This window comes from Cydia fagiglandana, chromosome 15 (genome assembly GCF_963556715.1).
Source record: "Cydia fagiglandana chromosome 15, ilCydFagi1.1, whole genome shotgun sequence".
In the NCBI taxonomy this organism is placed as follows: Eukaryota; Metazoa; Arthropoda; class Insecta; order Lepidoptera; family Tortricidae; genus Cydia; species Cydia fagiglandana.
In genome coordinates this window covers 13,901,704-13,923,788 of record NC_085946.1, presented here as the reverse complement: position 1 = coordinate 13,923,788, position 22,085 = coordinate 13,901,704, and the positions used below count along the sequence as shown (strand labels likewise).

The following is a 22,085-nucleotide window of genomic DNA, read 5'->3' as shown; positions in this document are numbered from 1 at the left end:
AGGTGGGGGTGTTGTACTGAAATAGTTTTTGGGACAGGTTTTTCTTAATGGACGACTTTTTGTTTGTCGAGTATTTAAAAGCACGGGCTCTATTTTTCGAAATATAACAAATATGAAGTTGCCAACACCTCGTACCTCCATTCTTATGTTTACTTTAAGTAAAATATTTTTTTGTTAACAGACAGTCGTCTGGGTGTCTGTTGGATCAAAAAATAATGGAAATAATTTTTACATTGTTAATATGTCATTTGATTAATGGCCTTGACTCAAAACGTCACGATACGTCAGATCCCTACTAATGAAAAGTCGATATTTGCATAAATAACCCTTATTTGTAAGTCGCTTAAGTACGGTAAACACGTAAATTGCCTATTTGGGGTGGTACACGTAAAACTGGTATTTTCATGGAAACGTACTTTTGGTACACCTTTTGCCAACGTGTCCCAGCTCTAGTTAGGATCACAATGTATCGCAAGTTGTTACATTTGACAACTTGTGATCGTAACTGTCAATGAAACTAGACTTTTTTGTCGATGGGTATGGCTGCCATATTTGGATTTATGACATTCAAAAGGGGATCCTACGGCATAGAGTAAACTGCATGCTCATTTTTCTACAATACTTTGATTCTTCTACTGGACGCAAGATGGAGTTAGCAGTCAAATTTCGATCTTGGCGTTATAAAAATAAACCGCAAGAACATGACATGCAGTTGCGTGGGTGTAGATCTATCATGAAACGAACATGTGACAATTGTCTATGATTAAAAACATAATTGACAAATAACATAAAGCAAATTTACATATACTTACTTCAAAATGGCAAAAAGAAAACAGATTTATTATAAACATACTTACAAATCATATAGGTAAAAAGGCCCGGCTATTAACAATTAACTTGTTGTAATGTAACTATCTTAACCAATTACTTTTCTGTGAAGTAAAATATCATGAGGAAGATGGAGTAGCCACAATAAGGTACTATATATTTTTCCCCTCTGGGTTAGATGGCAGGGAGAGATAGTGAAGAATGCGGCAAAATAAGAACTTATTGTGATGTTAGACTACTTTTCTTTTTCTAAAATTTTAAGTTCTCACAACAGCAAGCTAAAAGCCCTAAGCCATGAGCCAGGGTATGTTAGGTGCATGATTAGGGGCTAATGGGCTCTGGAAAACCGGTCAGTTCCTTTAATTAATAAATTCGGGTAAAATTCGTAAGAACTAGTGCCTGTGCCATTCTCTATACATTGGACGCTATGCCTAATTAGTTGTTATTAATGTTGAATTTTCAATGGCATATAAGACACCGGTCGTATACCGACTTAGAAATTTGGATTTTATCAGTTTGAATGAATAGCAAACTGGAGAGTTTTAGATTAATTTAAAACTTATTATTTTAGGTATTTTTTGAGGAAAGGTCTTTCACAGACATTGACAGAAAATCGGGAAAACCCGGCCAGATGCGTCAGACCACGCAAAATGGAGGATTCCATGCCTACTTCTACCATGTATAGGTATCCATAATTATGTCATTAAAATACCGTTTCTTCGCAGCACTACACTTCAGTCCTTTTATTAGGGTTCCGTACCTCAAAAGGAAAAAACGGAACCCTTATAGGATCACTCGTGCGTCTGTCTGTCCGTCCGTCTGTCACAGCCGATTTTCTCCGGAACTACTGGACCAATCAAGTTGAAATTTGGTACACATATGTAAGTTTGTGACCCAAATACGGACATGTAACGTAAACAAATGAATTTTAAACATGCGGGCCACTTTTGGGGGGTAAATTAAAAAATGAAAAAATTAAATTTTTCAAACTATATCATGTTACATATCAAATGAAAGAGCTTATTGTAAGGATCTCAAATGTATTTTTTTTGTAATTTTCGAATAAACAGTTTAGAAGTTATTTAAGAAAATAGGCAAAAAATGACCATTCCCCCCCCCTTATCTCCGAAACTACTAGGTCTAAAATTTTGAAAAAAATACATAAAATAGGTCTATACCTATAGATGATAGGAAAACCTATTAGAAATGTACAGTCAAGCGTGAGTCGGACTTAATTACAGTTTTTGATCCGACCCCTACGGATTTTTTAAAGAGATATCACTCACGTTTCACATAAAAAATACATTGTTAACAGTGCCGGATTACTTAGAGTAGTAGTTTTCTTAGAGTAATTGGTGATAACTTTCTGATAAGATAATCATTTTAAATATTTAACCGTCTTACCTACTTACGAGTAATTGTAAGGCCAATTAAAAATAATGTTTAAAAAAAATGTTAAATTGAGAGCTAGCTTAAAGTTTTTTGTACTCGTCGACTTTAATGGTTGAATTAATAAAGACTTTGTAACCACGTGCTTAGGGCACCACGTTCAGGGGGGGGGGGGGGGCACCAAAATGCCAGGTTGAAAAAGGTGAACAAATTTTAAAATTAGGGACAGACACATCGTTTTTACCACACGATTTTTTTTAGCTGTCCAAAAGCTAATTTGCAAAAATAATGGCGCGTAATTCTTTGGGAAACAATCGGTAGCAGTAGAAGAGTCGTGATTACATGCATAGATTCGATTTCAACCCACTCTTTTGCGGTTCGGCGTTAGGTCTTATGCGAGGCCTTCTGCCTTAAGGCAAAGTTGATCTTCTGCCTTAATTACACTTGGGCGTGGATCCAAATCCAAGCTTTCCTCTTTCGCAGCTGGGCCTACTGCGTTTCTCACACTTCGCAAAATTTTCGCGCTCGCTTCGCTCGCGTTTTCAATAACTTAATAAGGTATGATAAAGGTGACATTCGGGTGGCGACTGCAGCAACATTACTCTGTTGCAACGTTACTGCTGCGGCACTGTCAATTTTCGTGATAAAATGATGTGACTGATTTCCATTCTCAGCTAGCTGTAATGCGGCAATGAACTTCTCTCAATTTACCAAAAAAATCAATGTAATCTTGATGATCCTAGGAAGAGGGGGCACCTAGAAATGCTTAGGGCATCAAAATATCTTAATCCGGCACTGATTGTTAAAAATTGTGTAATATACGGAACCCTTGGAACGCGAGTCCGACTCGCACTTGGCCGGTTTTTAGAAAAGTAATATGTTTAGGTAGGTAGTAGGTACCTATATGTAAGTAATTTTGTTTTGTGAAACTTATTTTGTGTTACGAGACTTACGAGTTACTTTAACCTACTCGTATTTTGCCACCTTAGTAGCCTCGAATTGGTTGTTATTTGTGGCTTTCCGTAAAATAAGGGTACGTCTTTATGCTTCAAATGCAATAAGGACATTTCATCTGAAATTCGAATAGAAATTGGAAATTCCAGAAGCCACATTTTTACAAGCTTTTATGTAGTTTCACTTTCACTTGCCCCGTTGTCTGTTTGTAACAATTAAATCTAAAGACCCACTTCCCGGGTGTTCAATTAAGCTGAAAATTTGCATACATAAGTAATCAAGTTTTCACATCAGATGTTTCGAATACGTATAGTTTTTTCAAAGGTTGTCTCCTTTCAATCATAGACAGAGATTCAGACAATCATTCAATCTTTGTCTTATACTTTACACTAGTACTAGCACCCAAAAGAAAAGGACGACTATAGTTTTCCCGGTTATTACACTTATTACTGACTGACAAATTAGTTTGACCAACTATATAACATTGATGGATCAAGGCGGTTTGTTTACAGCCTGCCGCGAAACCCGAAAAGCGAAATTTCTTTATCTGCCACTCTATCGCTCGGATATGCAAGAGTGATAGAGTGGTAGGTAGTTAACGAAATTTGGAATTTCGTGTTTCACGGTAGGCCCTTTGTTTGTGGTAATTTTTCCGAAAATACGAATAGAAGTACGCACGATAAACGCCAAAAAGTTGGTATTTAAATATTTATCATTTTATTTAAATCGTCGTCCGTGGTTCTTGCTTGTGTGAGTTATAAGAGATAAGAGATCTTTATTTGCATACCATAGTACAGATGTTATATACATGGACCCTGGAAAGGGTGTAGCAAAATTGGTGGTTAACAATTTAGTTCATTTAGTTATATAGTTAACAATAGTTTTGGTTATTATTACTACTGACTTATACTTAGGTTCGATATTATAATACTTATATATACATTAATAGATGGTCAAGCAAATCTTGTCAGTTAAAAAAGGCGCGAAATTCAAATTTTCTATGAGACGATATCCCTTCGCGCCTACGTTTTTCAAATTTGCCGCCTTTTTCTACTGACAAAATCTGCTTGACCGACTATAAATGTCACTGTGCCTTCACCTGCGGACTCAACCTTCACGTTATATTTTTTTTAATATTTACGCTGTCATAGTAACGGAAATAATAAACACGATACGTCAATCGAAGTGAAGAAATTTATATCCAATAAAAAAATGCAAAATCATATTATCGCATAGAAACGATTTACCGATTATACAAGTTACATTTAAAAAAAGATGATTATCTTGGAAAGGATACACAGGTGAACAAAGTTAAAGTTAAATAGTTAATTCAGGGCTTGTCTGGCACACGCATGCTGCACCTACCACGACCACAGCCCGGCCGTCTCCTAGGTACTGCTAATTAAGTTTTACTAGTGCACAATATTTCATGGTCATCATCTCGGATTTAAGACTTTAGCTCAGATTTGTGGCGAATGGGGCGTACATCCACTTTGGTGGACACGTTCAGAAAAAGGAAAATATTATACAACGTTATGTAAAGAGCTTTATTTTCATATGACCCAAGACTTGTTCGAAGATTTCAGAAACCAATATCCAGCAAGCACCGTTTGGCTCTCTGCTTGAAAGATATGGAAATACAATGCACGTACCTACAATACCTACATATAAATATATGTAATCATGTGCCGAAGCATATTATTAAGAGGCAAGGGGATGTCCAGTTCTCCATACAAACGTAGTCGCAATTTTCCTCTCTGGATAATATTGATATTATGGAATATGGAATATCAACAAACTAGTGCTCAATGCATTCTACAAATTTAGATTTCAGCTTTTCAGGTTTTGGCATTATTTTCTTCCATCAATCTCACGTTCTCCAGTGTTCATGTGTACAGATTTGTTCAGTTTCAGCACAAATTATAGTTACTTTATAGTTTCAGGAACGCGTGAAAAACGAAAGTTTAAAAGAGAATAAATTTCCGATGGCTGTGGGAATGTATAACAACATTTTAAAGTATCGATATAAGATAATCATCTATAAACTGTTTTCGGCCATAGCGAATACGTTTACCACTAAGAATGTCTCAAAGTAAAAAAAAGAAGTAAGTAAATATTAACTATTAAGCTCATAAGTATACTAAGGTAGAATTGTCTAACAGTTACAAAAAATAAACTATATACTCGTACATACTTACTTACTTTCTTCTTGGGAATAATAATTTTTGATCAATAATAGGTAGTTGAAATATACCAAGCACTGTAAGGTTCCGTAGCTATAATTGCAAAAACGGAACCCTTAAAGTTTCGTCATGCTTGTCCGTCTATCTGTCCATATGCCACAGCAATTTTACTCAAAAACTATATTATAATGAAATTTGGAAAGTAGGTATTTTTAATTTTGTAAACCACTACTTACTTTGTAATTTTACATGTATGTAAGATGTATGGTTATTGGTGCAATAAAGAATATTTACTTACTTACTTACTTACTTTTACTCGTAGGTTAGAATTTCAACCGGTTGGCGGTGGTGAACCGATTTGGAATTTTTTTTGAAAGTATAGGTATATGTAGTTCCAAGTTGGTCCCGTTTTTATCAAATCCCATTCTAATGATGGGTCTATCCGAACTCCTGGAATCTTATAAGTAGGCATACATATAGCGATTTTTGTGTTTTCATCAATAAAGTAAGTATTTACGTTCAGAAAAAGTGACATTTAGTGAAGTGGATCTGCTCATAGGAGGTTTGTTTTTAGGGTTCCATACCTCAAAAGGAAAAAAAACGGAGCCCTTGTAGGATCACTCGTGCGTCTGTCTGTCTGTCCGTCTGTCACAGCCTATTTTCTCTGAAACTACTGCACCAATTAAGTTGAAATTTGGTGCACATATGTAAATTAGTAGTCGTTTTATTTATAATTTTAAAATACATTTATTCGAAGTTATTTAAGAAAATAAAGCCTTAAAGTTACTTATCTCCGAAACTACTAAGTCTAAAATTTTGAAATACACAAAATAGTTCTTCACTTGTAGATGACAGGAAAACCTATTAGAAATGTGCAGTCAAGCGTGAGTCGGACTTATGTACGGAACCCTAGAAACGCGAGTCCGACTCGCACTTGGCCGGTTTTTTTAAATTACGTGTAGGTATGTTAGTAAGTAGATTTTTTGGTACTAGAAATAATATTAGTATATATATAGGTATACATACTTACCTTAATAGTTTTTCTTTCACCTATGTAAGTAATATGTAAAAGGGACCGAAATATGTAATAAAAGGTGTAAAGTAAATACGAGTATTACTATACGATATGTCCAAACAAAGAGCGCTATGATAAGTACAAGTTATTTTTTTAGGTCCCGTACCTCAAAAGGAAAAATCGGGACCCTTTAAGGATCAATTCGTTATCCGTCCGTCTATCCGTCTGTCCGTATGTCTGTCTATCCGTCCGTCCGTCTGTCTGTCTGTCAAGTCAAGGCCCTTTATCTCGGGAACGGGTGTAGGTATCGAGTTGAAGAGGAATAAAGTTAATACGATTATTACTTACTATAAAGTACTCGTATGTCTAAAGAAAGAACGCTATGATAAGCAGAAAGTAATTCTTTAGGTTTCCGTACTTCATAAGGAAAAAACAGGACACTTTTAGGATCACTTTATTGTCCGTCTGTCCGTCCGTCCGTCCGTCTGTCCGTCTATCCGTCTGTGCATCCGTCCGTCTGTCCATCTTTCTACCTATCTCTGTGAATGATCATTCCGTAAGAATTTATTCCTAACTCGTCTAATCTTACAGACATAATACATTTAAATTTGTTGTTGAATCATATGATGATCAAGCATTCAGATTAAATAAAATGAGTGATATTTAATGAAGTGGAACTGCTGATGAAGACCAGCTGGAACACCCTAACGACGCGTATTTCACGTTTGGCAATACCTATGTCTTCTTCGTTATGTTTAATCTGCAAGTTATTTTTAAGCATCATTTTAGTCGAGACCTATTTCTGGTGATGGGTTCCAGAAAGAATAGACGAAACTTTTCAAATCTTTTATATATAGGTACTTATAGTATATTTTTACATTTGCATTTAAACAGTGCTATTTGGTGAATGGAACTTTTTCATGAAGACCAGAAAGTAACTTCTCCATGACAAGTATTTAATAGGTGTTTCGGCTTAGGCTTTTAAGGGTCTCCCCAAATATATCGACGCGCATTCAGCAAAAGCCGATAGGAAAAAGCTTTATGTCCGCGCAATAAGAGCGAAAAAGTCGTCGTTCGGCTCGGCTCGCATCGGCCGGCCGACGCGTCGTCGGCTTCTTCGCTCTTATTGCGTGGACATAAAGCTTTTTCCTATCGGCTTTTGCCGAATGCGCGTCGATATATTTGGGGAGACCCTAATTATTTATACCCTCCTGGGCGGAAGAGAGGGAGGAAGAGAACTGACCAGATTCCACACGGGCAAAGCCTTGACCACAGCGAGTATAGAATCACTCCACCTTATAAAACCAAGTCCCCCGCCGCGCTGTTTGTGTGTATGTATGTTCGCGATAGACCCAAAAACTACAGATCGGATTTTCATGCGGTTTTCATCTATCAACAGAGTGATTCTTGAGGAAGATTTAGGTGTATAATCTGTTAAGGTTTTGTGTAACCCGTGCGAAGCCGGGGCGGGTCGCGGGGTTGCATGGTACTAACCAATATGGCGTAGTGGTATCGTCTTGGGTCGTCCTATTCGTTTTTCGCCAAGTTCTTAAATTAGTCCTATTCTGCTTTCGTCACGCATTCTACACTGAAAGCCACCGACGATTGTGACGAATGTAGAATGGGTGACGAAAGCAGAATAGGACTAATTTAAGAATTTGACGAAAAACGAATGGGACAACCCAAGACGATACCGGCGTAGTTGGTGTTCATTATACGTAGGTTTAGGAATTTGTCGCTTTTTTCAAATTTAATTTCCAAAATATCGATCCAAGAAGAAAAATTGAGAGGACCAAACTTGTAGAGAATCAAATTTCCTACAATTTTTGTCCTCACGGTTTTACTGTAAAATCAAAAATGCCCGAGTTATTAAAGAAAAACCGTTTTTCGAATAAACACAGAAGCCTGATTCAGTCTACTTTTTAACCGACTTCCAAATCTCAAAGAAGGAGGTTATCAATTCGGTTATGTTTTTTTTTTTTTTTTTTTATGTTTGTTACTCCATATCTCCGTCATTACTACATCGATTTTGAAAATTATTTTTTTGATTGAATGTATATGCATACAGATTGGTCCCGTTTTTGTCAAAACCCAGTTCTGATGATGGGATCCATGAGGAATCGAGGGAACTCCTCAAATCTTAAAGGCATACATATAGTGATTTTTGGGTTTTTATCAACAAATCAAGGATATACACCCAAAAAAGTGACATTTGATGAAGTGGAACTGCTGATGATGATCAGAACGGAACTCTTTAACGACGCATAGTTCACGGTTGGCGATTTGTCCTCTTCGTTATGTTTGTTAAGCAAGTTAAGTTTTTAAGCCACATTTTTGTCAAGCTCGAGTTCTGATGATGGGATCCATGAGGAATCAAGGGAACTCCTCAAATCTTAGACATGCGTATAGAGATTTTTGTATTTACATCAGAAAATCAAGCATTTTCATTAAAAACTGTTGCATTTGATGAAGTGGAACTGCTGATGATGATCAGAACAGAACTCTTCAACGACGCATAGTTCACGGTTGGCGATTTGTCCTCGTCGTTATGTTTGTTAAGCAAGTTAGGTTTTTAAGCCACATTTTTGTCAAGCTCGAGTTCTGATGATGGGATCCATGAGGAATCAAGGGAACTCCTCATATCTTAAAGGCATGCGTATAGAGATTTTTGTATTTACATTAGAGAATCAAGCATTTTCATTAAAAAGTGTTGCATTTGATGAAGTGGAACTGCTGATGATGATCAGAACAGAACTCTTCAACGACGCATAGTTCACGTTTGGCGATTTTTCCTTTTCGTTATGTTCGTTAAGCAAGTTAAGTTTTTAAGCCACATTTTTGTCAAGCTCGAGTTCTGATGATGGGATCCATAAGGAATCGAGGGAACTCCTCAAATATTAAAGGCATACGTATAGATTTTTTTGTATTTTCATCATAAAATCAAGCATTTACATTAAAAACTGTCGCATTTGATGAAGTGGAACTGCTGATGATGACCAGAACAGAACTCTTCAATGACGCATGGTACACGTTTGGTGATTACGAATTTCGATTTTGACTTGGACTGGGACCCGGACTCGGACTCATACCCGGATCCGGTTCGGACCCGGATCCGGTTTGGACCCGGACATGGACCTGGACTCGGACTCGGAACCGGACTCGGACCCGGACTCGGACCCGGTCTCGGACCCGGTCTCGGACCCGGACACAGACCCGGACTCGGACCCGGACTCGGACCCGGACCCGGACTCGGACCCGGACTCGGACCCGGTCTCGGACCCGGACACGGACCCGGACTCGGACCCGGACTCGGACCCGGACCCGGACTCGGACCCGGACCCGGACTCGGACCCGGACTCGGACCCGGACCTTGATCCAGAAAACCACTATGATACCTTAACTAAATAAACAACTACGATTACCTACCATAAAATTAATGAAGGTATAAAGTACGATGATGCCAATCTTACTAGCCCCTCCCGCTTAAACCCCCGTACACCGCACGGCATGCGCCATTAAGTGGGTTAGGTTAGGTTTGAACTGCGATCCTCACAGAACCGAACAAGGATTAGGTTAGGTTAGAACTGCGAGCCTTACAGAAACGAAATGCTACTTGAAAAGTGGGTTTGATTAGGTTCGAATTGCGATCCGCACAGAACCGAACTGCTATCTGAGGAGTGGGTTAGGTTAGGCTAGAACTACGACCCTCATGGCTCCTCTTCACGATGGGCCAACGCCGGCCACTCCAAGGGACGCATTTATGCGTTAGAGGGAGCAAGTGATATTGCTATCTCATTCTACCGCATGGCTGCGTCCCTTGGAGTGGCCGGCGGCGTTGGCCCATCCTGTAGAGGAGCCATTATACAGAAGCGAAATGCTAGTAGAAAAGTGGGTGGTTTTACCTCCTTTTCTACATAGTGTACCATCTACAATAATCTTTCATCGGCCCCCATGGAAGTCGGTTTTTTTTTCTTTAAAATTATTGAATTTATACTCCCTTGACCCCCCCGAGGGACCTACGAAAAAAAATCCAAGAACTGATTATTCACAGGTCAAAATCTATAATGACTGAACTAAGATACCTACAAAGCAGGTGTTATTTGCCCGTCTTTATACACCTGTATCCTGTATACAGTTATACATACAACCTACAGAACATTTTATTTAATTAGATGGGTGATGGGAGGCATGTTTGACCTTACAAATGACTGTGCCCAAACATTTCCGAAACATATCGAACGTTTTAGTTGCAGTTTTCAGTAATGTAAAATAATTGGTATATTTATCGTACCTCGTGTTATAAATGTAAATATAATATATTATTTTTTAGGTTCAATGTACTGGCATTGGTTTCACCAAGAACGATGAGCGAGAAGCGATTAGAGCTAGAAAACTGGAAACGAGTTGGGGCGTCCGGCTGCGACCGAAGCGAGTTTTTGAATGCGAGTTTGACGTTTTAAACACCGTATTTAAGGTTAATAAGGTCTACAAGCTTCGAGAAGTAGGTCAACCGCCGAATCCAACTCGGTTGGGCAGCGTTCGGGAAACTACGTAATGTCTTTTCGTCCGACATACCTCAGTGCCTCAAGACGAAAGTCTTTAATCAATGTGTGTTACCAGTGATAACTTACGGCTCCGAAACGTGGTCTTTCACTATCGGCCTCATCTCAAAATTCAAAGTCGCTCAACGAGCTATGGAGAGGGCTATGCTCGGAGTTTCTCTGCGTGATCGAATCAGAAATGAGGAGATCCGTAGACGAACTAAAGTCACCGACATAGCCCACCGGATTAGCAAGCTGAAGTGGCAATGGGCAGGCCACATTGCGCGCAGAGAAGATGGCCGATGGGGTCGAAAAGTGCTCGAGTGGAGACCACGGACTAGCAAACGCAACGTAGGACGTCCACCCACAAGATGGACGGACGACCTTGTTAAGGCCGCCGGAAGACGCTGGATGCGGATCGCTTCCAACCAGTACGAGTGGAGGTCCAAGGGGGAGGCCTATGTTCAGCAGTGGACGTCTTATGGCTGAGATGATGATGATGATGATGAAGGTCTACAAGCAAATATCAGCCTTCGTGAATTAAGTATTGTAACCTTAGTCACAGAATAGTAGTACAGTGGAACCTCGATAGCACGGATCTCAAGGGAAACGCCAAAACTTCGTGTTAACGAGGTTTTATCTTATAGATTGCATCGGCTTAGAGAGGTTCTTGTAGGTTTTTGTTAGTCTTAAAAACACATTAAAATTCGTGTTAGGCAGGTGATTATACATAGAAACGTAAAAATACAGTTTCTTTTTTTTTTGAGTTACAGAGGTTCGTTAGTAATATCGATATAGATGTGGTAAAACAATACGACTATTTTTTCTAGTTGCATGGTCTCTCCGACCGCCAAGCGAACATCGCTTAGCGAGTACCTACCGCTAAGCGACTTTATCGTTGACAGCTTTTATCGCTGCGAGTAAAGAGTGCAAAGAGAGTCCTCGCCGGCAATGTGAACAGCCAGCTATCAACTATTAATATAGGTACCTATCTATTGTCTTTTACCGACACGGAATCTCTATCTTATCGCTTACACGCCCTTGGTGCTTGGACTAGTGCATATCCATACTTAATATTATAAAATTTATAAAGGCGAAAGTGTGGCTGTCTGTTTGTCTGTCTTGTCTGTTACCTCTTCACGCTTAAGCCACTGAACCGATTTATTTGAAATATGTATGGTATAGAGATTGTCTGAGTCCCGAGGAAGGACATAGGATAGTTTTTATTCCAGAAATCATCCCTTAAAGGGGTGGAACTTTGTATGGGGACTTAACACAAACTGGACAACAAACTTTGTCAATAGGAACTGTCCCGCCCGCGCGGTGTAGCACCGGCGCTGGTGCACGATTTAGTTGGGTACATAGAGATAGTTTGAGTCCCGGGGAATGACAAAGGGTAGTTTTCATTCAAGAAATCACCCTTTAACTGATTGAATAAAATAATTCCACGCTGAAGAAGTCGCGGGGAAAAGCTAGTATATATATAACAGAGATGAGCCACTGAAAATATTATTGATACACAATTATGTAGACACCTAACCTATTTTATATTAAGTAAGGATATATTATTATCACTGCCAAAATAAGGTTAAAGGTGCCGCCCTGTAGTAGTAGAAGGTATTGTGTTGTGATAAATATTTTTTTCTTTCATATATATACTATGGACATTCCTCGATGGCACCAAGTTGCAACCAGAAAGCGATGATCACACGGCAAATCAAATTCTGAAGACTATAGCAGCCACGTCAAAGGAAGATATACCTACCTATTCAAAGAATGTTTATTGATCCTATTTGAAAGCAATCCTACAATCATGATTATACACGCTATATTTGTTAAGATTGTTGTTATTTAATTACCCTGTGATTAATAATTTAATTTAATTTATTTAAGGCCAACAAAGGATCAATTTCGTCATTTTAATTTAAATCTTACAACAAATGTTAGTAGGATACACGCACAAACTTATTAACTAACTACATATTTACAGATGATGGTGTAATAACAACAATTTTGACAAATTTGGCGTGTATGACCATAATTGTAGGATTGCTTTCAAATAGGATGCCATATACAGGATGGCAAGATAAGTCGGGCCCTGGAGGGAAACTACCTTAAATCCTTAAGCTGGCTCATTTTACTTTAAAGGAGACATTCCTTTATTTTTAAAAAGAAACAAAACTTGGTACAAAACAAAATTTTTATGGTAGTCTCATTGCGGCCTTTGTATTAGAACAATAATAATCCAACCAAAATTTCGGGTCGACAATTGAGTCCAGGCCTGCTACCAAAACCTGATGTCCTATTTAAACTTTTCTGGAATAACCACTAAACATAGGTCTGCTCGTGCATGGAATACTGCTGCCACTGGCTATCAAATCTGCTGCAGACTTTTTTTGGTCCGACTATCAGCTGGCAGCCCTGGACTCGATAGAGCGCCGGGCTCATATACTTTTTGGCGATGGCTGTCAAATCAAAGTTACAAAGCCTCGATCATATCATCGCCGACGAGTTACATGTCTATCGGTGTTCTATCGGATATATTCTAGGGAGTGCGCAAAAGAATGTGTTATTCCCACTAGTTACCACCAAGTTCTTACCAGTGGTAACTACTGGGCATTTTTTCCCACCTTTTACCACTGGTAAAAAAAAAATCCCACTAGTTACCACCAACTCGGCTTGGTGGTAACTACTGGGAATTTTTATTCCCAGTAGTTACCACCAAAATATTGTTAGTATTCAATACTAATAAAAACAGTATAAATAGTTTAGTATACATGTAGCGTGCTGAAATAAATAATTATGTGTCGGTTACTGGCGTATATGGCGGTCGGATACTTATCCATACCCCGAAGGTAACGGAATTCAATAAAAACACGGTGTATAGAGATGACACGGGGGAGGGGCTAAACGACCGAACCAGATGCACTTATGGCAATTTCAGTAGGAGTAGCAGAGAAAGCGGTATTATTGCTTGTCCTTGTCACAGTCTCACTTTTTGTTTGTTCCCCACCAACATTTATTTATATTTGGTGGGCAACAAATAACCCGACCGAATTACGTAGATTGTTTTTGGTATGTTGTCAGGAATGTTAAAACGTGTTTTTAATATTGTCGCTTTGCGAATGTTTTATCACGGAGGCACGCGTATAGCTCATCTATGTACCTAATACTAGGTCTATGTCGGACATCCAGGCGGGAGGAGCAAAGCGACTGTACCCGTTCGTTGTTAATATTCTATAGTTGGTCAAGCAGATCTTGTCAGTAGAAAAAGGCGGCAAATTTGAAAAATGTAGGCATGAAGGGATATCGTCTCATAGAAAATTTGAATTTCGCGCCTTTTTCTACTGACAAGATTTGCTTGACCATCTATATTTATCCGCACAAAACGATTTGCCTCATCTTTTTTGTAAGGACGATTAAGGAATGGAATGCGCTCCCGTCATCTGTGTTTCCTGGGAAATTTGACCTCGGTGTCTTTAAAGCAAGAGTGAATAGGCTATTATTACTTACTGAGCCGGTAAGCTCCATCACCTTAGGCTCTGTTTTCAATAGAGCCAATCCCCGTTTAGTTTATTATAAAAAAATATATATACAAAGAGTACTATTGTATTATTTCAGTAGTTAGTGCCTATACCCAAAGTGCGACATAAAATAGTAGAAATTAAATAAACTGGAACTAAAAATATTCCATACTAAATTGATGCCATTTTTAAGCATTTTACGTCAAAAAAGGGACAGTAACGTAGAAAGTGGCGCCCTCATTTATATTCTACTGGTTTTTGTCACACTGTAATTTGAGGCAGGAAATAGGCAATATTACGCAAAACCCTGCGTAGAGGGCGTTAATCACATCCCATGGCCTACCGCGAAACACGTAAATCGAAATATCGTTTTCTGCCTCTATCACTCATGGCCATTCGATCGACAGAGAGGCAGATAACGAAATTTCGATTATCGCGTTTTGCGGTAGCCTATCTGTAAACATAGGTACTGTAAGCAAATCACCTTGATGCATCAATGTCATAGTGAAAACAGTCCAAATAGCGTGGCTACATTCCAAAATCGGTCCGTGAATGTCAAAAACGTACAATGTTTAGTATTAGGATGCCGTCCATTTGGATGAATCCATTGTAACGGCATCCATTTGGAAGGCTCTTCAGTGGCCTGCTTAACGCTTTGCATAGAAAAGGAAGCTCCGGTAGCTCCGGCGGCCCGGCCACAGCCCGCGGTCTAACGTGAGTCATCCTAAACTGGAAAAAAAACCGGAAAAAACTAAATTTTGTGAAATTTTGTGTATGCGATAAGCATTTGTTTTTTTCCGGGATTTTCATCCCTAATTCCACCCAGTAATAAAAACTGACTTTTCTAAATATGGTTTAATTACAACTTGCGTGAATAGGCATTTTTGAGCGTTCATAGGTGAATGTGTGGAGCGAGCATTATTTGACGTGTAGGTGTGGGTTCAACAAAAAGAACGCTTGTCAATAAGGCGTTCGTGCTGTTAAAATTCAATTAATAATAGCCTTTATCGACCATCAACAGTGTAGTCCCCTTTTGATTGAGGGAAATTGTCACGTATAGTTCCACTACTCGCCGCCGCACCGTGAATAGCGCGTTAGTTCATCTATCGCTCACAAGATGTCATTAATTCCTGTAAACGTATATATTGAAAAAAAAAGCTTTACTCTATGCTATAAAATACCCTTTCGCACGTCAAAAACTCCAAGATGGTGCCCAAGCCCATGGACAAAAAAGTCTAGCGATAGTATCCACGCCTGACAAAATTTGACATTAGCAATCCACAGTTAGGTGACAACCGAACCAAACCGACTTAACCGACCTACCCCGAGTTCAAAGTCATTATAAACCGTATAGTAGTAATAAAACAAAGTTGATTTTTTCTTACTTATTTTTTCGATCACAAGTTTGCGATAGAACGCGATTCCATTGAACAATGCGATACAATCATCTGTTGATGTGATGTTGATTCAAAATGTCAGCTTTGCACAAGTGGAATAAGGCCCCAGTAAATATGACATTTAAAGCAATTAATTTTAACAACGAACAATAATTAAAGTACCGTATACGTACTTATGACAAAGTTAAATAACTTATCAGTAACTTATGCTAATGAAATCATGCGGAGATTTACGTGAAATATTAGTATAAAAATAACACAAAATTTTTCTTAGATACATAAAATAACCCGCAATTAAATTTGATAATTAAACCAATTTGATAATAATTTAATTTAATCAGAACCCTTTGGAGCACCTCGAACACACTACCAGTAAAGTAAAAGGCGTCGCGAGTTATCAAAATCCGACGTTTTCTTTTAAAACTTGAACCTGTGTGACCGCCACGAATTTTGGATCGAGCGTGCTCGTGTCGCCACCGGCAGTAATTGTACGACGCAGAGTAAGATTGGCATAGTTACGGGAGTTATAAATGTGCTGTAAAAACCAAATCAGATCGTTGTCTTATTTATCAGACTGGCGAAATGAGCTGAATATGTAATGTCTTATATATGAGACTCTGGCGGTTAAAGGGTTAAACGCCACAGTAGGTTACAGTATAATCTGAACCTTAATACAACCCTAAAAAGTGTACTATCGTATGTTATATGAAATAGTAGTGGCGGTCAAAAGGTATAGATAACTATAGGTGCCCAAGTTTTGATTATAGCGCGCATCGTGCGCAAAACCGTCTCCCAGAATCGATTCGAGTTAAGTGTTGAAATACAGTCCCAAAAAAATAATTATTTAAAGTATATATTATATGTACTTATTTCCACTACGTATATTCGTTATAGTCAGAATAAACATAAAAATGCTCTTTTCAGTTCGCACTCGAAGTCCATCATTGTCACTACTTTGAAAAAAATCTCGAATCTCGCACTGCTACTCAAAGTTAAAACGCAGTAACTCTGTATGTATCCTATAGGTACATAGTTATCACATTTTTCTTTTGATTGATAAAACAATAATTGTATGTTTAAAACGTAAAAACAGTTTGTCGCAGTTTGGCGAGGAATATAATTGTTACAAAATCGTTGTTTACTTTATGATAAAAAAAAGTAAAATAAGAGTTTTTTTTTTTCAAAGTAGTCACCTCGGTTTTCGTGTTCGAACTGTACTATTAACTACAAGGACTCTAGCAGAGATTCTAAGGCAAAGGAAGAACATCTGGATTAACAGAGTAATATTAATTTCTTTGCAATCGATATGTTTAATCAATATGGGCTCTCAAATCAATAATTTTTATTAAATTTTCGAAGGCCTTCATTAGGTACATGTACTTTCCACTAACACTGAGTATTTTGTTTATCAGCCAGATATATTTATTATTAGGTATAGTATTCACCTTAATTTGACCTTGAGATCGGTCCATTTAACCCTTAAAAGCATGGTGTATGACCCTATCAATATATTGAACCTAACAAAAAAAAAAACAACGATTGTCTTTTGATATGATTGCCGGAAAAAACAAGTCATAAGTGCTTTTTTGGCATAATGGAGGCAATTTTGTAACCAGGTTGACAAAGTTTAGCAAGTGCCTTTGGCGAGCTTTAAATATATTTTTAGGAAAATATATGCATTTAAGGGTTAAACAGTCTAAGCAGCATATTTGTCCGAAGCCTCAGTATTTCTTACATCAGTTACATAATTGAAATTGTTCACAAACCATCTTAGGTAATTTTGTTCGAGAAAACGTTATCAAAAATATTGAGCATTTCAAGGTTTACTTTACCAACTACAATACATATTCAAATACAGAATCCGTAGGAACAAAAAGGTTCAAACACTTACAAATTAATTTAACAATCCAATAAAAAATATTAAATCCTCAAACTTCAAACGATAAGTCTTAAAATGTTTAAAACATTGTTTTTCACCGCTATGCACGATGATTCGGGCCGCTACGCCATAGGGTTTGAAAATTTCAAGTAGGTTTTCGAATATGATTCGATAAATGAAACTACTTTTTTAAAACACATTATAAATAGTTCATTGAGAAAACCTGTGCATCATATCAAATCCTCCATATTCGAAAATAACCCGTTACAAGTTTCCGGCATGTGGCGAAGACCCGGCGTAGCGCATTGACGCTATATCGCATCATGTGCAGTGAAAAGGTTAATAACCATAATAACATCACGACATCACATGTATCTTCTTACACAGTACCGGAGACTCGATGGCTATATTTGATAAAATATTAAAAGAACACCGAAAATAAATTAGAATATTTATAGTAAATAAAAGAGTTGCCAAATCCATAAGGCGTTTAAAATCACTGCTTAGTTAACTTTAAAAGCTCCGATAGACAATGTGAGAACTCGCATGCGAGTTTAGTTACATTGCCAACTACTGAGATCAGATAGATCGGAGCGGCCGAGGTGCTCACAAATATCTGTACACACCTCTATTGCCAAGGAGTGCTTCTTAAGATATTTCGTTGAACCGTTCTTTTCTATAAATCTAAATCTATATTTATAGCAGGGCTCGGAACCGGTATTGAAATACCTGGTAATATCGGTCCCAAAGCGTTATATTATTTCGTTCATTAAAAAACCGGTTAATTGATGGAACACGATCTAAAAAATTACGTTCTCTCTCCTAACCGGTAAGAAGAGGGGACTGAACGTTACTGAACGTTACGTACGAATAACTGACGGTTATTCTTGGCTTTCGGAGACTCTCGGTTAAACTCGTTGTCATACGTGAAAGAGATAGCAATACTTATTCGTTCTGTCTCGCTTCAATATTTTCAATTTAACCGGTTAATTTCGTTCCACAAAAACGGGAGGCGAACGAATTTGGCATAAATCAGTATCTCAATAGAAAGGTTCTTTAACCGGTAACCGCAAACGAAATCATTTTCGTTCCCGGGTGAATGAACGAAACCGGTTTGAAAAATAAAACGGTTTCCGAGCCCTGATTTATAGATAAGAACGGCTTATTCTCTATCTTATAGTTTCATATACCTGTCCTGTTCGGTGATAATGGTCAATTTTGATTACCAAACTTGTTACTTCGGTATTGATAGGTTATACTATTCGGTTTTTAATCTATTCAACCGATAGATAAAATACCACAATGTTCTCGCACTGTCTAAATGAGCCTTAATACTGTGCAGCGTTCGATAAAAAGTATTTTACAATTGATATTTACAAATTCACCCAACAGTTATAGACGAATACTTACAATTAGTTGTGATTTGATTATTTTATACATATTTTAAAGCACTTTGAATGTGTGGAAATGTTTTAAACAAACTTTAAGCGGGTTAATAAACAACAATATATTTACAAACAATATTAATATAGTTTTGATAGGCGACTGCGGACTGACAAAATATTAAAAGATTTAGGGTCTCCCCTAATATATCGACGCGCATTCGGCAAAAGCCGATAGGAAAAAGCTTTATGTCCGCGCAATAAGAGCGAAAAAGTCGCCGTTTGGCTCGGCTCGCGACGGCCGACGACGCCGGACGCGTGGACCGGTTTTTCGCTCTTATTGCGTGGACATAAAGCTTTTTCCTATCGGCTTTTGCCGAATGCGCGTCGATATATTAGGGGAGACCCTTAACCTCCCGAGTGTAAATGTACATTACAATGTACGTATTCGTGCAATCTAATTGAACCTTTCCTGGACAAAATAAAAAGTAGCATTTCTTTTCTTTCATAGAATTTTTTTTTAAACAAACGTCTTACTTAAAGAACAAGGTTCAAATTAAAAGTTGAATAACTTTCTATGGTGGTTAAAGTAAGGGTCATTTCAAATGACTCATTTGGCATGAATTTGATGAGCAAATTATATAATTCATAGGAATACATACAACAGGCACGATTTAATTTACATGTTGATCAAAGTACCATTTCAACGCAATAAGTTGACCAATCGTAAACCTTATCGTAAAGACAATAATGGTGGTATTCCAACCTGTCCAATTTCTTTGTCCAATGTGTATTGCGTTTCACATTTTTGCTTGATGAGAGAGTGAGACGGAAATGAGATACCACCCTAAGAAGGTACAGCCGGCCTAGCCAAGGTTACAATCGCTATCGCTTCGACAACGAAAACCATTATGTCTCCTCTTCCGTATTAGCGCGACAGTGACAGTTGCGTTTCGATCGCTACGGAGCGTAAGCGATTGGCATCTTTGCTACGCGGCCTGTTTCGACTATACATAATTCGACGCTTATCATGAATAGTGATATAAAACAAAATGAAATGCCGTTCGATTTTAAATCTTGCTAGTATAAGATAGAATATTAAATGCAATAGCATTTCATTTTGAGTTGTGCCACTATTCATGATAAGCAACGAATTGTTTTTTTACGCATTAATAAAACGGTATCGTCTTGGGTCGGCCCATTCGTTTTTCGTCATGTTCTTAAATTAGTCCTATTCTGCTTTCGTCACTCATTCTATATTTGTCACAATCGTCGGTGGCTTTCAATGTAGAATGAGTGACGAAAGCAGAATAGACTAATTTAAGAACTTGACGAAAAACGAATGGGACGAACCAAGACGATACCAATAAAACAAGTGTAGGTACATACATAATACGTACTAAATTTGTTCGAAACACGACCATTCAATTTATAAATTGATCACGAATAATAATTCCGAGTATTCCGAGTATAATTTCCGAATTTTACCCTTCGAGCACCACCGACTTCCGACACGTCGGAAGGGAGGACCTCAAGCGATATCTTACCGTACAAATCGTTCTGCCATTTTTTTGCGGGGGGAAACGCGCACACAGCCGCACTTCTCACTCACTACATATAGAATCCAATCCATAATGACGACAAAAATACATAGAAAATGACACACGTCAAAAACAAATCTTTCTCTTTTTGTGTATAGGTACGGATGAGTCACAACACGCACCGCGCTAGTTGTGTGCATGCCCAGTTGGGCTTATGCTTCGGCAGAGGGGAAATATTGCGACCCCGCCATGTTTTCCCGACACCCTCCGAATTCTTCCGAACCGCTCCGAAACCTATTGGCATCTCTCACTCGCTCGTCAAGCTCGGCCAGGGGCATTCCACGAGACTGTCGCTTACATAACGCTTTTGCCTTGTATGGCAGCTACCTCAATAAAATAGGTGAATCTCGAGAATATACTGCCAATTTGTTAGTCAAGTCATGAGAAATATTGGGTCAGGTATGACCCAATATCGCTTACTCAGCATTTCCAGAAGTATTAGAAGAATTGCGTTATGTAAGCGACAGTCTCGTGGAATGCCCCGGCCAGCTCATTCGAATCATGAGTGGGAAAGAGCGAGCAAGGAACACTGAGATGAGTTACTGAGCGAAATGAGCGAGTTGAACCTGCAGTGAGGTGACGAGTGAGTGAGTTCAGTCAAATGATACAGTTCATTTAAATAACTCACTCGTCTAGTGCGAATGCCGACTCCCTTCCCCGTGTTGCTCGAAGATTTTACGTATATAGACTACAAGTACCGGCGACGTCGATGCGATTGACACTTGCTTGACAGCTTACTTGCTTGTTGACAGGTTGTAAAAGTGGACGCAGCTGAAATGAGCGCTCGCGTCTTTTAATTAAATTAGTATATACCCCAGCTGGTCGGGTTATCTCGTCTTAACCTTTTGGACGCCAATGACGGCTATCGGCACCGCAGAACGCCAAAGACTAATCCTTCACAGACCATGTGTAGCATGGTATAATAATATACTTCGCCTGGTACTCTGTTCCCGTCTTTTCTAGGTCACCTAACTGACACAAGCCTACGTCATCATGCGACAGCGCTATATGATAATATGCGATAGGCAGCCATGTTATTGTGACGTAGGCTTGTGTCACTCTGGGAAGAGAAGACCATGTTTTATTAGACTATGGCGTGTAGTAAATGTGTTAGGCGGGCACTACACCGTGTCAAGGCACGTGCCGCAGCAGTGTCATCAGCGGCGGTCGGGCGGCGCGCTCTCCAGGTCTAGCAGTTGCTTTATCCGCTCCACGCAGAGCTTGGAGCCCTCGTTTGCTTCTTTCGCCATCTGTTGGAAAAATAAAAAAGTTAAGGATAATTAAACTAACTCAGCGCCACTTGCGCCATCCCACTAATCCGGGGTTAACAGGTTAAACCTGGAGTTACCATGGTTACCAGTACAATTTGGCACTGAGTTAACGGTTCAACCG

The 22,085-nt window shown here is 38.6% G+C and overlaps 2 protein-coding genes and 1 long non-coding RNA gene across 3 annotated transcripts in view; 1 reads left to right on the top strand and 2 right to left on the bottom strand.

Moving 5' to 3' along the window:
* The window catches only part of LOC134671423 (small ribosomal subunit protein eS19A), a 55,488-nt gene extending 38,018 nt beyond the window's left edge, over positions 1 to 17,470 (bottom strand). The window contains exon 1 of the mRNA XM_063529280.1: positions 17,467 to 17,470. The gene's annotated coding sequence lies outside the window, so the exon portion shown is untranslated. The remainder of the gene's footprint in view (positions 1 to 17,466) is intronic.
* LOC134671114 (uncharacterized) lies at positions 3,821 to 11,203 on the top strand. The gene is made up of 3 exons (XR_010099183.1): positions 3,821 to 4,472; positions 5,109 to 5,276; positions 10,700 to 11,203. It is a non-coding gene; the product is annotated as an uncharacterized LOC134671114 (long non-coding RNA).
* A 1,980-nt stretch (positions 17,471 to 19,450) lies between the features above and the next one.
* LOC134671432 (hormone-sensitive lipase) overlaps positions 19,451 to 22,085 on the bottom strand; it is a 32,348-nt gene continuing 29,713 nt past the window's right edge. Inside the window, exon 15 of the mRNA XM_063529291.1 lies at positions 19,451 to 21,943. Coding sequence (XP_063385361.1) covers positions 21,851 to 21,943 — 93 coding nt within the window. The 3' untranslated portion in view covers positions 19,451 to 21,850. The remainder of the gene's footprint in view (positions 21,944 to 22,085) is intronic.